Source organism: Saccopteryx leptura, chromosome 2, assembly GCF_036850995.1.
Source record: "Saccopteryx leptura isolate mSacLep1 chromosome 2, mSacLep1_pri_phased_curated, whole genome shotgun sequence".
Classification (NCBI taxonomy): Eukaryota; Metazoa; Chordata; class Mammalia; order Chiroptera; family Emballonuridae; genus Saccopteryx; species Saccopteryx leptura.
In genome coordinates this window covers 263336296-263350278 of record NC_089504.1, presented here as the reverse complement: position 1 = coordinate 263350278, position 13983 = coordinate 263336296, and the positions used below count along the sequence as shown (strand labels likewise).

Here is a 13983-nt window from a genome sequence, read left to right as displayed (position 1 = left end):
CTGTCTGTCCCTCTCTCGCTAAAAAAAGAAAAAAAAAAAGGTAAAGAAAAAGAAAGCAAATTACTAGTTATATGGTTTTACAATTATAAAATGTGCATGTCTAAAGACAATATTGGATATGATTCTGGAATGCTATAAATAAATGAATAAAATTTAGTATTCATTAGAGTATTTTTAAAATGTACTATTGCTTAAGCTTATTTTAAAAATCACTGTTACACAATATTTGTTCTTTTGTATTTTTGGATTTTGGGATTCCTAAGATAGAACATAACTAATCGAATTAGAACTAAATGTCCAAGATTTTTTGCTTGTTCACAATAAAAAAATTTTAAACTACTTATAAAAGAAACATGCTAGACTTATTACATGTGAGGATGTCAGTGGGTGGAAACTAGGTGCAGAGAGCAGACTGTAAACCCTAGTCTAGGCCCACACTCAGCAGTGACTGATAAAGGGACACAAGTCCTCTCATTCTCTTCTTCTTCAGGAACCCTATGATGCGGATGTTGTTTCTCTTCATGTTGTCACAGAGCTCTCTTAGAGTTTCCTCAGACTTTTTGAGCCTCTTTTCTTTTTGCTGTTATGCTTCCATGCTATCACTTATCTTGACCTCTAAATCGCTGATTCGATCCTCTGCTTCAGTCTGCTTTTAATTCCTTCTAGTGTAGTCTTCATTTCTGATACTGTGCTTGACATTTCTGTTTGTTTTTTTTTTATGATTCCAGGGATCAGAGAAGGGAAAGAGATTGGTGAAATTATATACACATAACATAGTGTTAGAGAAAGCAGAAAAGCAAATCTTGGAGGGAAGGGGGGAGGGCGTTGGGGGGAGAGGGGAACACAGGGGGGGGATGTATTCAGTGGGACACTTGAATCTATGTAAACACAATAAGTTAAGATCAATAAAAAAAAGAAAATTAAAATTTATTAAAAAAAAAAAGAATACGTCAACTATCGACCTGGAAGGAAGGGTCTGCCTGCAAGACTCAGGAGCTCCCCCGGGACTCCCAGTCGCCCTGTTCACACCCTGCCGTAGTAGTCATCCTATGGAGCTGTACTGTTAGCTCCTCAAGGTTTTTCTTTTTCTTTATAATTCCCTAGTCACCAAGACAGTACAAATAGGTGTTACGTATCTGGCACATGGATTTTTAGTGAGTGCTAAAAGTGTCCGTCTCTGGCTCTGTCCAGTTCATCATTTCAGCAATGATCTAGATGAAGGCAGGTGCATCAATTTTAGAAGGACTCAAAGCTGGGAAATACAATATCTATGTTGGAAGAAAGAACCTCAAAGTGGACTGGTATCTTAGAATAATGGGTCAAATTTAACAAGACAAAGTAATAAAATAAGGTCCTGTACTTGTGCCCAAAAGTACAGGTTGAGATTTTGGCCTTGGGGTTTTCCTAAGCTTTGTAACTCCCTGGAGAATAATATAGATAAAAATAAACAGAACAACTGTGATTATAAACCGCATTAATCAGAGTACGGTCCTGTGCCACTGAACAAGAGAAGTATGTTCTGAAAAGAACGTGCCGCCTGACCAGGCGGTGGCGCAGTGGATAGAGCGTCAGACTGGGATGCGGAGGACCCAGGTTCGAGACCCCGAGGTCGCCAGCTTGAGCACGGGCTCATCTGGTTTGAGCAAAAGCCCACCAGCTTGAGCCCAAGGTCGCTGGCTCCAGCAAGGGGTTACTCGGTCTGCTGAGGGCCCACGGTCAAGGCACATATGAGAAAGCAATCAATGAACAACTAAGGTGTTACAATGCGCAATGAAAAACTAATGATTGATGCTTCTCATCTCTCTCCGTCCCTGTCTATCCCTCTCTCTGACTCACTTTGTCTCTGTAAAAAAAAAAAAAAAAAAAAGAACGTGCCACTAGCTGATTTCATCATTGCACAGTCCTCCCAGAGGGCATTTCCACAAACCAGGATGGCACAACCCACTGCACATGGAGGTGACATGGCCAGCCTATTGCTGCTAGGCTCTGAGCCTGCACTGCCTGTCACCACACAAAACAACCCGAAATTAAACTAAACAAACACAGGGAAAATGAGGTAACAAGAAACTCAGTAAACTGGAGCTGTATGAAGCATCCTGTCTTACAGTAAACATTTATTTATTTATTTATTTATTTATTTATTTATTTGTTTGTTTGTTTGTATTTTTCTGAAGCTGGAAATGGGGAGAGACAGTCAGACAGACTCCCACATAAGCCCGACCAGGATCCACCCGGCACAGTAAACATTTTTAATGAGTAGAGAGAGTACATTCTAAAATAATGATAAAAAGTTGTAGTATGGCAAATACATAATCCAGTAATACAGTATTATGTACTACTGTCCATACTTTTATGTGCTATACTTTTACACAACTGCCAGGCACAGCTTTATTTACTCTGACATCACAACACATGAGTCATACACGATAGCTATGATGTCTCTAGTGACAGGAATTTTTCAGCCCCATTACAATCTTACAGGACCACCACTTTATATTGGTCCACTGTTGCCTGAAATGCTATGGTGGTGCGGGACCACTATCCAGTTGACAGAAAAAGGGAGGAGGGTGTATGACTGCTAATTTAAACAATACACAAAATATTTTAGGGTTGATTTTGAGCACTGTGTTTAAAGAGGGACACTGACAAAGAGCTAAAGCTGGTGGAAAAGTAGAAGAGACTCAAAAACCCTGTCAGACAACAGGAAAGAACACCAAAGTTTAATTGGAAGAGAGGACTCGGGTGAAACAGGATGCTGTTTCAAAGACATGCAGGAAAAATCTGAATTGTTATATAAAGCCCCAAAGCAAAGTAAAATTAATTACATCAAAGCTAATTTAGGCTTACCATCAGAGAGAACTAACTTATCGACAGTGAGTAGAAAGTCAGGAACTAACACCTTATCAGATCATTAAGAGGATTCAATCATTAGTTTGGTGGCTTTGCTGCAGGATTTGCATTTTAAGTGCAATTCTACTTAGGGAGGAATATTTTTCAAGGCTACTGTATATAAAGGACATACACAAGTGAGTCTAATATAGCAGCACCCCTTTATTCACGGGTTTGCTTTCTGAGGTTTCAGTCATCCACTATTAATTGTGGTCTGAAAATAATAAGTGGAAACTTTTAGAAATAATTCGTACATTTTAAGTTGTGGGTTGTTCTGAAAATGATGAAACCTCCAGCTGTCCCACTCCATCCCACTTGGGACATGAACTGTCCCTTTGTCCAGCATATTCACACAGCGTAAACTGCCCACCTTTTAGTCACTAAGAAGCCATCTTGGTTGTCAAACTGGTTTTCAGACAGATAGAGACCACATTCACATATTTTTTATTCCAGTATCTTGTTGTAATTGTCCTATTTTATTATTGTTGTTAATCTCTTAATTTGCCTAATTTATAAATTAAACTTTATCTTGGTAGGTCTGCATAGGAAAAAACGGTGTATATAGGGTTTCAGGCTTCTACTGAGGGCATCTTGAAACATACGCCCTCAGCTAAGGGGGGCCACTACAATTGCTACTCATTCCACATCATGTGTAATTTGAGAATGCACTGCTAAAAATAGCTAATATTCTCAGCTAACCTAACATGTAAATGAACCAAAGTCTTTGTGAGGTGGTAGAGGGACAGTGAATGAGAACTAGGTTTGAAAGAGTCCTCTTCTCTTTTGGCTAACAGAGGCCTTTATGTCTAAAAAACATTCTTTGTATTTTACTTATTTCAAATAATGCCTAAAGACACATGTATAGTTAGTTAGACTGGTTAGGGACCTTCCTAGTTCAAGCAACAAGAGCTAAATAATATATACATTTCCTTAACCCAGAAGAAGCAACTATTTATTATAAAACGTTTACTATAATAGTTTACCATGTTACAAGGGCTTTAAAAAGGCAATAGTCCATTTGTTCGGGGCCCACCCTCCCTGTGTGGCCCCCATCACTGCCTGTTCTGTGACAGCACTCTAACAGTGCCCTGAGTCCTCTGCACCACATTTCCTCCTTTAAAGTCCTCCTATCTGCCTATTTCCAGCCGGAAAAACCCTCTCCTGTCGCCGCTTCCCCTCCATTTCTCTTTACAAAACCACTGTTGAGTTCATTACTGTGAGGCTCAAATAAGACATGAGAAGGATGAACTGTAAAACACTAAATAAGTATTTATCTAGCATAGTTACTGCTGAGTAAATGAATCATTACAGAGGAACGTACTTGGGGAGAATGAATACATTTAAGCATTATACTTTTTTTCATTATATAAATTTAAATATAGACAAGATAGAACGTGCAGAATGAAAATGTTTAGAGATTAGCCTGAACTAAGTAACACTTGAGTTTCCTAAGGTTTGCTACTACTTAACACATTCTTTCAGGGAAAAAAGGATGAAAGACCATTTTTTTCCCTTTTCTTTTCATCTGTTTGATGTTTTTCTTTTTCCCATTTCTTTCTTTCCATTGGGGTGACACTGGTTAATAAACTTTGCTTCCTTTCAGCTTTTTATTTCCCCATATCCACAAAATACCATTAAGTTGAATATTCACCTATTGAGTTTAAAAGAAAGTTTTATGGCTTTACTATCACAGACTTAGGATCAGTTCTACACCCTTTCCTTCCAGAATCTAACCACATTCTGATTTCAGAAGAGGTGGTCAAAATAAATATAGCTCAGTCATACATACTGACCAGGATATGATCTACTCGGTCTCTTTTCTTTCTTCCAAATTTCATCATTTTCTGCCAATCTGTTTTGTGGTTCGGCTCCTTTTTAAGACTGAACAACTTGAGTACTTCAGCTGCTATGAAGGTCTGTAAAAATAAGAAGAATGAATAAGATACAAACAACAAAATTCCTGAAATTTTGTGCTTATATAATGCAACAAACAGATTTATGGTAAGAATATCATGTTTATAATAAAAGAGCATACAAATTTCTTCCACTTACAGTTCCACTTAGTAATTTAAAAAGAAAAACTTTCTGAAAATTCAGATTTTATTCACTTAAAAGAATTCCTATTTTTTATAATACTATATACAAAAGTAAAACCCACTGATGAATCTGCAACTTTAGAAAATGTTATTTCAATATTTAAATTAGTGGGGAGAATCACGGTGTATTATATTGACATATATATACACTCTAATATCACTGGCATATATTATGTGCCTTATCTTACTCTCAACTTATTTGTTCTATGTTATTAATAAAATAACTTGGATTTTTTGTGACTTTTAAGTAATTTAAAGCATTAACTATATACTTAAGTCTAATATTATTACTTGTTTAAAAACAATATTCTTAATGAAGGAAAGGGTACATTTATGAATCAGAATCATTTGAGAAGATTCTCAAACGACCAGCGTACTCCCAAGCTCTACCACACGTACACACGACCTCAACGATGGGGAGGGCTGAGAGAAACGAAGCACACCAGCGCTTTGAGAGAGCTCCCCAGGTTGTTCTGATACTCTAACCCTCAAAGTCGAAAACCATTTTAAAAGTTTGTTTTTAGCCTGACCAGTGGTGGCAGCGCAGTGGACAGGGGCATTGACCTGGAGTGCTGAGGTCCCAGGTTCAAAACCCCGAGATTGCTGGCGAGAGCGCAGGCTCATCAGCTTGGGCATGGGGTCATAGACATGACTCCATGGTCACTGGCTTGAGCCCAAAGGTCAATGGTTTAAAGCCTAAGGTCGCTCGTTTGAGCCCCCAGTCAAGGCACGTATGAGAAGCAGTCAATGAACAACTAAAGTGCTACAACTGATTTGATGCTTGTTTCTCTCCCTTCCTCTCTGTCTAAAAAAAAAAAAAAAGGCTTATTTTTAAATAATAAAATTAATCATTAAAAACTTTTTTTAAGTCTATGCAGGAGAGAGAAAACCTTTTCTGTAAAGAGCCAGGTTATAAATATTTTAGCAGGAAAGTAGCCATAGACAATGTGTAAAGAAATGGGTGTAGCTGTGGTCCAAGAAAGCTTTATTTATAAACACAGGAGGTGGGTTGGATTTGGCCACAGTTTGCCTACCCTGATGTAAGCATTCATTATACCTCATAAATACCTGTTGGTGTCCTGTCAGTAAAAAATAGTTTCAAAAGCTTTCTATAGTTAATAATATTGTACTATAAATTTTAAAGTGGATAATAATAGATCTTAAAAGTCTCATCACAAGGAAAATATCTGTAACTACATGTGGTTATAATTAGACTTATTGTGATCTTTTTGTAATGTATACAAATATCAAATCATTATGTTGTTATACATCTGAAACTGTCAGGTATCTCTCAATTAAAAAAGGACTTTGTGGCCCTGGCCGGTTGGCTCAGTGGTAGAGCGTCGGCCTGGCGTGCAGGAGTCCCGGGTTCGATTCCCGGCCAGGGCACACAGGAGAAGCACCCATCTGCTTCTCCACCCCTCCCCCTCTCCTTCCTCTCTGTCTCTCTCTTCCCCTCCCGCAGCCAAGGCTCCATTGGAGCAAAGATGGCCCGGGCGCTGAGGATGGCTCTGTGGCCTCTGCCTCAGGCGCTAGGATGGCTCTGGATGCAGCAGAGCGTCGCCCCCTGGTGGGCATGCTGGGTGGATCCCGGTCGGGTGCATGCAGGGGTCTGTCTGACTGCCTCCCCGTTTCCAGCTTTGGAAAAATGCAAAAAAACAAAAAAAAACCCAAAAAAACCCAAAACAAAACAAAAAAGGACTTTGTTTAGGCAATGCCATCACATTATATACCAGAATAATGTGTATGTTCTCTTAATGTAGTTTGATAGTCCAAGTACAGTCCTGCATGATATAAGATGAGTAGTCAGTGGAATGCTCTCTGGGAAATCAAAAGCTTTCTATGATCAGCTAAGTTTGGAAAGCACAGCTCTGGAGCCCTGCCATTCAGAGTGGTCCCAGAATCAACAGCATTAGCATCCCTTGGGAGCATGACAGAAATGCAGACTTCAGGCCCTAGTCCCGACCTACTGAGTAAGAATCTCTACTTTACCAGTGTGCCTGGTGAGTTACACCCATGCTGAAGTCTGAGAGGCACTCCACTGAAAATATAACTGAAGAAACATGTGGGTGGTCAGAGAATTTCTACCAATGTAACTTTAAAGTTGGTTTGTTGGCAGTCTTTGTAGCTTCGGGGCACTCTTATCTTTTCAGGGGCTTCTTAGATAACAAATGGTACTTTTTATATATCACATTACTGTCCCACATATTTCAAAACCACATAACCAATTTGGAAACTCCAAAATCGAATATGGAAAGGTAACACCTCTGTGTCTCTAGGCTGGGCATGTTTGACACATGACACGTTTTCAGGTGTACTCCTAGGATATTATATTTATTTCTAAAATGACCTAAAACTCACTTAAAATGCCTATGAGGCACAATAATTTATCTCCCTGAGTATTTCCTAGTTTGTTCTGAGACACTATAAATTGTATATATAGGTTGGCCCTGGCCGGTTGGCTCAGCGGTAGAGCGTCGGCCTAGCGTGCGGAGGACCCGGGTTCGATTCCCGGCCAGGGCACATGGGAGAAGCGCCCATTTGCTTCTCCACCCCTCCGCCGCGCTTTCCTCTCTGTCTCTCTCTTCCCCTCCCGCAGCCAAGGCTCCATTGGAGCAGAGATGGCCCGGGCGCTGGGCATGGCTCTGTGGCCTCTGCCTCAGGCGCTAGAGTGGCTCTGGTCGCAATATGGCGACGCCCAGGATGGGCAGAGCATCGCCCCCTGGGGGGCAGAACACCGCCCCTGGTGGGCGTGCCGGGTGGATCCCGGTCGGGTGCATGCGGGAGTCTGTCTGACTGTCTCTCCCTGTTTCCAGCTTCAGAAAAATGGAAAAAAAAAAAAAAAAAAAAAAAAATTGTATATATAGGAAATGACTATTAAATGTTATGTTTTGTTTTGCAAATCCATTTTGGGGGGCATGATTTAAGAAAACACAAACAAAAATACAAAAAGCTGTTTTCAACATGTTCAAGTTTGTGAAAAGTTGACCACAATTTTCTGGGGTGTGGTTCTAAGCTGCATCAGTGGAACAAATACAAAATGCTGACCTTCTCCCCAGCTAACAGGTGGTGATCGAGGCTACAAAGCATGCCCTTGACCTGCTCCCCTCACTCCTCCCACAGGCTGGAAGGTCTTGGTGTTGTGATTCAGGCAAAACCGCACCTGATGGTTTGTTCTCTCTCCAAGGGACCCTGAGTACAGCAGAGCTACAGCCGCCCGCCTGATCCACACCCTGCACTCGGTGAGACACAGCTGGCTCATCCACAGGCTGCTGGGCCTCCACACTGCCAGTGCGTGGGTGAGGTGGGCGACATGGCCAACAGAGACCCAGCCAGAGCAGGTGGCACTCTGGGCCCCCACAGCTTGGCTTACTTTAGAATACTGTGGGAAAAAACTTGGATAAAGACAATAGGAAGTCTGAATCAACACAGCAGGGAATGGTGTGAACACCCTTAAACCCGTCTCTCAGATGTTCTTACCCCCAGTTAATAATGACAATAACAATAATTACAATGATAAATAAAAGTACAATTAAAAAGTAGCATTTGGGTTGTGCTGCCACAGCTGGGAAGGGTGTGTGTTCAAACTGAACAGAACACAGTCTTGCTTCAAGTCCCTCGATTCAAACAGTTTCAAGTGTTCAAAAAAATTTTTTTTTTTTCTGAAGCTGGAAACGGGGAGAGACAGTCAGACAGACTCCCGCATGCGCCCGACTGGGATCCACCCGGCACGCCCACCAGGGGCGACGCTCTGCCCTTCCGGGACGTTGCTCTGCTGCGACCAGAGCCACTCTAGTGCCTGGGGCAGAGGCCAAGGAGCCATCCCCAGCACCCAGGCCATCTTTGCTCCAATGGAGCCTTGCTGCGGGAGGGGAAGAGAGAGACAGAGAGGAAGGAGGGGGAGGGTGGAGAAGCAAATGGGCGCTTCTCCTATGTGCCCTGGCCGGGAATCGAACCCGGGTCCCCCGCACACCAGGCCAACACTCTACTGCTGAGCCAACCGGCCAGGGCCAAGTGTTCAAATCTTGAGGATTCAGGACTCCCTCTCAGCCCACTCTCCACTGCTCATGATTCAATGAATCAACACGTATTTACTGAATACCCACAAAAAGACAGGCCCTGAGGACAGAAGGTGAATAATATGGAGGAGAACGTGCTTTTACAGAATGTAAATACCTGTGTAACTGAGCTGAAAGTCAAAAAGGAGATACTCTCTAGTTTGCAGTTTACCTTGATCTCATCCAGGTCATTTGGATTTTTCACTCGTCGGAAATAACTCAAGTTGATTTTGCATGGCTTCATCCAGACAGGTTGATTCAAGTTGGGATCCTCAGCAAATATTTCTTCAAAAATCTCTTTTGTTAAATCAAAAACCGCCTTTATAGAGAAAAAGTAAACAAAATAAATGGCTAAGAACCCAAATTTCAGATGAGAAGGTTAAAAGTTAGAATTCCCCTTCCATGTCACATACCTGTTTGTAGACCCTTTTACTAGTGCTTTCTATGTCCAGACCCTTGCTGGCAGAGCCAAGCAGCTCTGCAGAAACACTGACGCTATGAAGATCATGACCTAATTCTCTCCATTTCCAAAGCTCTTCCGCTGCACTACGTACAAGGGTTTCCACTTCCTCCGCCGTATGTGGGACTGCCAAGAGAGTTTCACAGGGCTTTGGGGGAGCTCTCTTAGGTTCTGCCATTAGAGGTACAATTGTTTCTTCTGCCTTATTTTTTGGGATCTTGTGAGAGGAGCTCAAACCAAAATCTTCATCAAACCAGTCTTGATCATCTCCTAACACGCTCAGGAAGTCGCGGCTGCTCTCGAGCTCAGCCAGTCTCTTAGCGAGCTCTTCCTGCCCGCTGGCGCCAAACACTGGGCTCTCCTGCAGAAACAAAACCATTCAAATAGAGCGCCAGTTAGTGACCTCAGACCACTTAAGTGTTTGTTGTTAAAGACAAAGCAAATATATTATTTGTATATGTATTATATCTCTAATATATAAGCAAAACAAAAATATGGTGGCTGCTAATGAACAATTTAAGAAAAAACTATCATGTTTCCCAGAATTCTGCTTACATATAAGCTAAATCTTTATACAATATTTATTGATTAGCTTTTCTTTCCTTTGTGTATTATCATTATTCAGTTTCTGCAGAACTATCTTGTCTCTGGGATATGGAATTTCTCACCTTTAGTGATTAGCTGATTCAATTTACTCAAAATCATGACTTTTGTTCAATTGTCCATGGACAACCTAAACAAGCTGATGGTCTGAGTATATGTTATAGTGGATCTAATTCCGTTTTACCAGTTTATCACAACTGGTGATCTTTGCAGGGCACCTATGACTGCGTAGATATGGGGACACAATTTCATAGGCAAAGAACTGGGCTGGGAACCATTGGAAAGCTCCATGGGATAAATCTGTTCAATGAAGCTGAAAGGGAATCTCATCTGTGAGCAGCATTCAGGAGTTGTCAATCCAGCATAAACATGCAGGTGCTTGTGAAACCCTATAGTGACCACTCATGGCATAATTAGAGGACAATTACACTTTAGACAGAAAAATAGTTACAAGGCCTTTAAAAACTAGTATAGTAATCTTCATCTAACAAATAACAGGTCACAAAAAACCCATCTGAATTAAAATGCACTACAAAGGTGAGGTTAAATGATATTTCTTCTAGGCAGAATACTTACAGGTCTGGGACACATATCTGGTGAGGAAATCTCTTCTTTGTCATCATCCAAATCAGACCTTAAGAAGCAACCAGGAACACTTGGTGATTGTTCCTCAAGATTTGGGGAAAGGCCTTGGGGTGGCACTTTTTTCTGATCATCATGAAGTTCTTGATTGCTAAGCTGGATTTTCTCATTTCTAGCTTTTTTGATTTGTTGTAGTTGACTGACTGTGTCCGTCACAAAGATTTTCAGCAAGCTGTCTGTTAGTAAGCTGACTGTTTCTAGTTGTTGCTTTGACTTTTTTTCTTCACTTAGTGATGACTTCAGCTGGGCTTCTAACTGGTCCTTTTCTCTTGTTAAAAGATCCAGAAGTGGGGTAGAAAGCTTTTCTGAAATCTCAGGAGACAAGTTCTCTTCCTTTTCTGTAAATTGCTGTTGATTCTCTAATTCTTCAGAAAAGGTATTGTCCAACGTATCGTCTTCTATAGCAATGGAAAGCTCTTCTGTGGCACCAGAAACAAAGTCTTTGTTTTCCTTTGAAGAAATCAGTAAATCTACTGGAGATTGCTGGTAAACATGGGCTTCATGTACCCCAGAAATGTCCTGTATATTGTCTGTTTCTATTTTAAGGCTTCTATCAACCGAGGCTTCTACATTGTGCATACTAGGTAAAGATTTCTCATACAAGTATTCAATTGCATCCTTTTCTCTATCAAATGCAGGACCCTCTGTATCTTTTTGTTCTTGGTTATCATACTGATACTGTTCATCTGAGTAACAGTCTTCATCTTCATTTATGTCCACAAAGTTTTCTGGAATGTGAGATATTTTTTGAGGAGGAGCAAAAATACCATGCTTCTCTTTGCACACAAAGTATACAATGCCATCATATGTTCCATTGTTATTTCCTTCAGGTTTATCCAACTCCACTCCAGCCCAAAACCCTTTAGCAAAACTAGTTACACCTTTGAATCGAAGAGTTCCTGGCTGAACATTGCCAATCAACACCCTATCACCAATGTGGAAGTCAAGTAACTCATCTGCAACAGGAACTGAAACCAAAGAAGAGGATTCAGTAGCCCCCCGTTCATGCTCTACATCACTGCGCTCCTTACTTTTCATAAGCTCAGTAGGAGACTTGAGTTCTAACAGCCTTTCGGAGTGGATATTGCTATGAAGAGAAAGGCTTTTCTCACTGAGGCACTCACTGATTTCATCATCAGTACCAAAGCTACTGGCTCTGCTTTTAGAGCTTCTTGTTGGCTGTGACTTATCTCTGCAAGACTGACAGTCTTTCCTGAGTGACAACAAAGATGATACCTCAAAGTCACCTTTGCATAATTCAGCGGATGTGTCTTTCTTAAAAGAAGACACATCAAAATCTTCAGAGCATGCTATCGCTTTAGGAGCAAAAAGATGTTCTGACAAAGACAAATCCCTTTCCTTTATACTCTTTTGTTGATGAGTATCTTTTTCTGATTGGATGTTTTGATTATGATCCATATCTTGATCTGATTGTCTCTCTTTCAACTCTTTTTCATTAAGATTTTCAATGGCTAATCTAACTAAGTCTTTCTGAACATTTATAGCATCTAAAGGAAGATCTTTCTTTAGAAGAATTTCAGACGAATCTCCCTGTTCCAGGTCTAGTTTCAGTAAGACACCAGACTTCCTAGATGGTTTAAAATAGGCCTCTTCAATTGCACTCTCTTCCAATTTTGTGTATTTTACTTCTTGTATTTCTGATTTTTGACAAGCTTCTTCAACCTTGGCACCCGACACGTCCAGAATTCTATTGGGGGCATTTAATTCTTTGAGAAGAGGTAATGAGGGTATATTTTCTAGAGAATCTCCACATTCTGCTCTGGTTTTCCTTGATAATCTAAGAATTGGAGATGAAGTCTGAAATTGCTCTTCTGTTCGATTGTCCAAGTCAATGGCTCTCTTTGCATATGCAGATAAAGACCTTTCTGATAATGATCTATCAGAACCTGACAACGCAGCATCTTAAAGGGAAAAAAAAATCACATAAAAATTATTTAATTGCAATCTCTCAACTTCTAGAATCAAAGTTTAAATAAAATCCAGCTTTTAGTGAGGAAACACTTTTGGTCAATAAATATGACCTGGTTTTTTTTTTTTTTTTAAAAAATATGACCTGTTTTGGTTACTACATAAGGTAAGTTTTTCCTTTAAGAGAATACACTGTACCAACAATAAACAAACATTTAAAATGACTGAAAATTTAAAGTTGGAACAATTTCTTAAGTGTTATCCTAACTTATAAAGTAAAGAAAAATATAAATAGATCGTTTTATGGAGGTGCTGACTTGCATGATCATTCTCAAATCATGCAAAAGCAGAATTGTGACAAATATTATACACATCCTTTAAACAGAAAAGCAATAAAGGAGGGACAAATATAATTCTATATATACTTCTAAAAGAATGAAATTTCTTGGGGATTTTAACTAAGCTCTTGAATATAAAAAATAGAAAAAAGATCAACCATTTCTGCAAACATAGCACTTTAAGAACTAAAATTGCAAAATAAGAAGATCTAATGAGCTAACAAACAAAGGAATAAACATTTTGAATTCAAATAGCTATTGCACCATTGTTTTACAAAGGCTTATGCCTCGGCTTTGTTTTATTTCCTCATTGATTTATAATTTATCCTCAACAATTCTTTGGATTAAATTGAAAAAAATATATATATAACCACTTACCCTGAGAAGTAGTATAGGCTAATAATATATATCATCAGAAACAAAATCTGATTAAAGGAAAAGTTAGAGAGGATGATGATATACTCAGCCATTTTAGATTAATGTCTTTACGCCTCAGGTTTTTAATCATAAATTTGGGACAATACAGACTGACTCATATAACTTATGCATAATCAATAAATAATTTTAAAAGTATAAAAGTAACTTAAAATATTAAATAATCTATTATCTTTAAGAAATTCATTTTGTAATAAAAAAGCTGTACAGAGAGAATTTGTGTAGTCATTAGCATAAATCCTCAGTCTACGTAGATACAGAGTCATTATTTTTTCTAGTTACATACCAATATGCTCAGTAATAGACTCCAGGGATGCCTTGGAACGCTCTGAGTCTGTTAGGGACTTCCAATTCTTTGCTGTTTCAGATCTGAATAGAAATTAATGAACAGAAATAAATGTATGCCTGATACTCTAATAACTACTATCAAAAAGCTGTCAATTCTTAGAAAACTACTTCTTTCTTCTCCACGTGGGGTATTCGAACCTTTGCTACTTTCATCAAATCTATTTCTGACCCTCATCATGCTCAAT

General features: G+C 39.6%; 1 protein-coding gene across 12 annotated transcripts in view; it reads right to left on the bottom strand.

Moving 5' to 3' along the window:
- The window catches only part of CEP350 (centrosomal protein 350), a 124477-nt gene that overhangs the window by 4404 nt on the left and 106090 nt on the right, over window positions 1-13983 (bottom strand). For all 12 annotated transcript variants that reach the window (XM_066361658.1, XM_066361651.1, XM_066361655.1 and 9 more), the window contains 5 exons: window positions 13737-13819; window positions 10683-12670; window positions 9457-9864; window positions 9216-9362; window positions 4683-4805 (listed from right to left, as the gene is read on the bottom strand). In XM_066361658.1, the coding sequence (XP_066217755.1) occupies window positions 4683-4805; window positions 9216-9362; window positions 9457-9864; window positions 10683-12670; window positions 13737-13819 (2749 nt within the window). The remainder of the gene's footprint in view (window positions 1-4682; window positions 4806-9215; window positions 9363-9456; window positions 9865-10682; window positions 12671-13736; window positions 13820-13983) is intronic.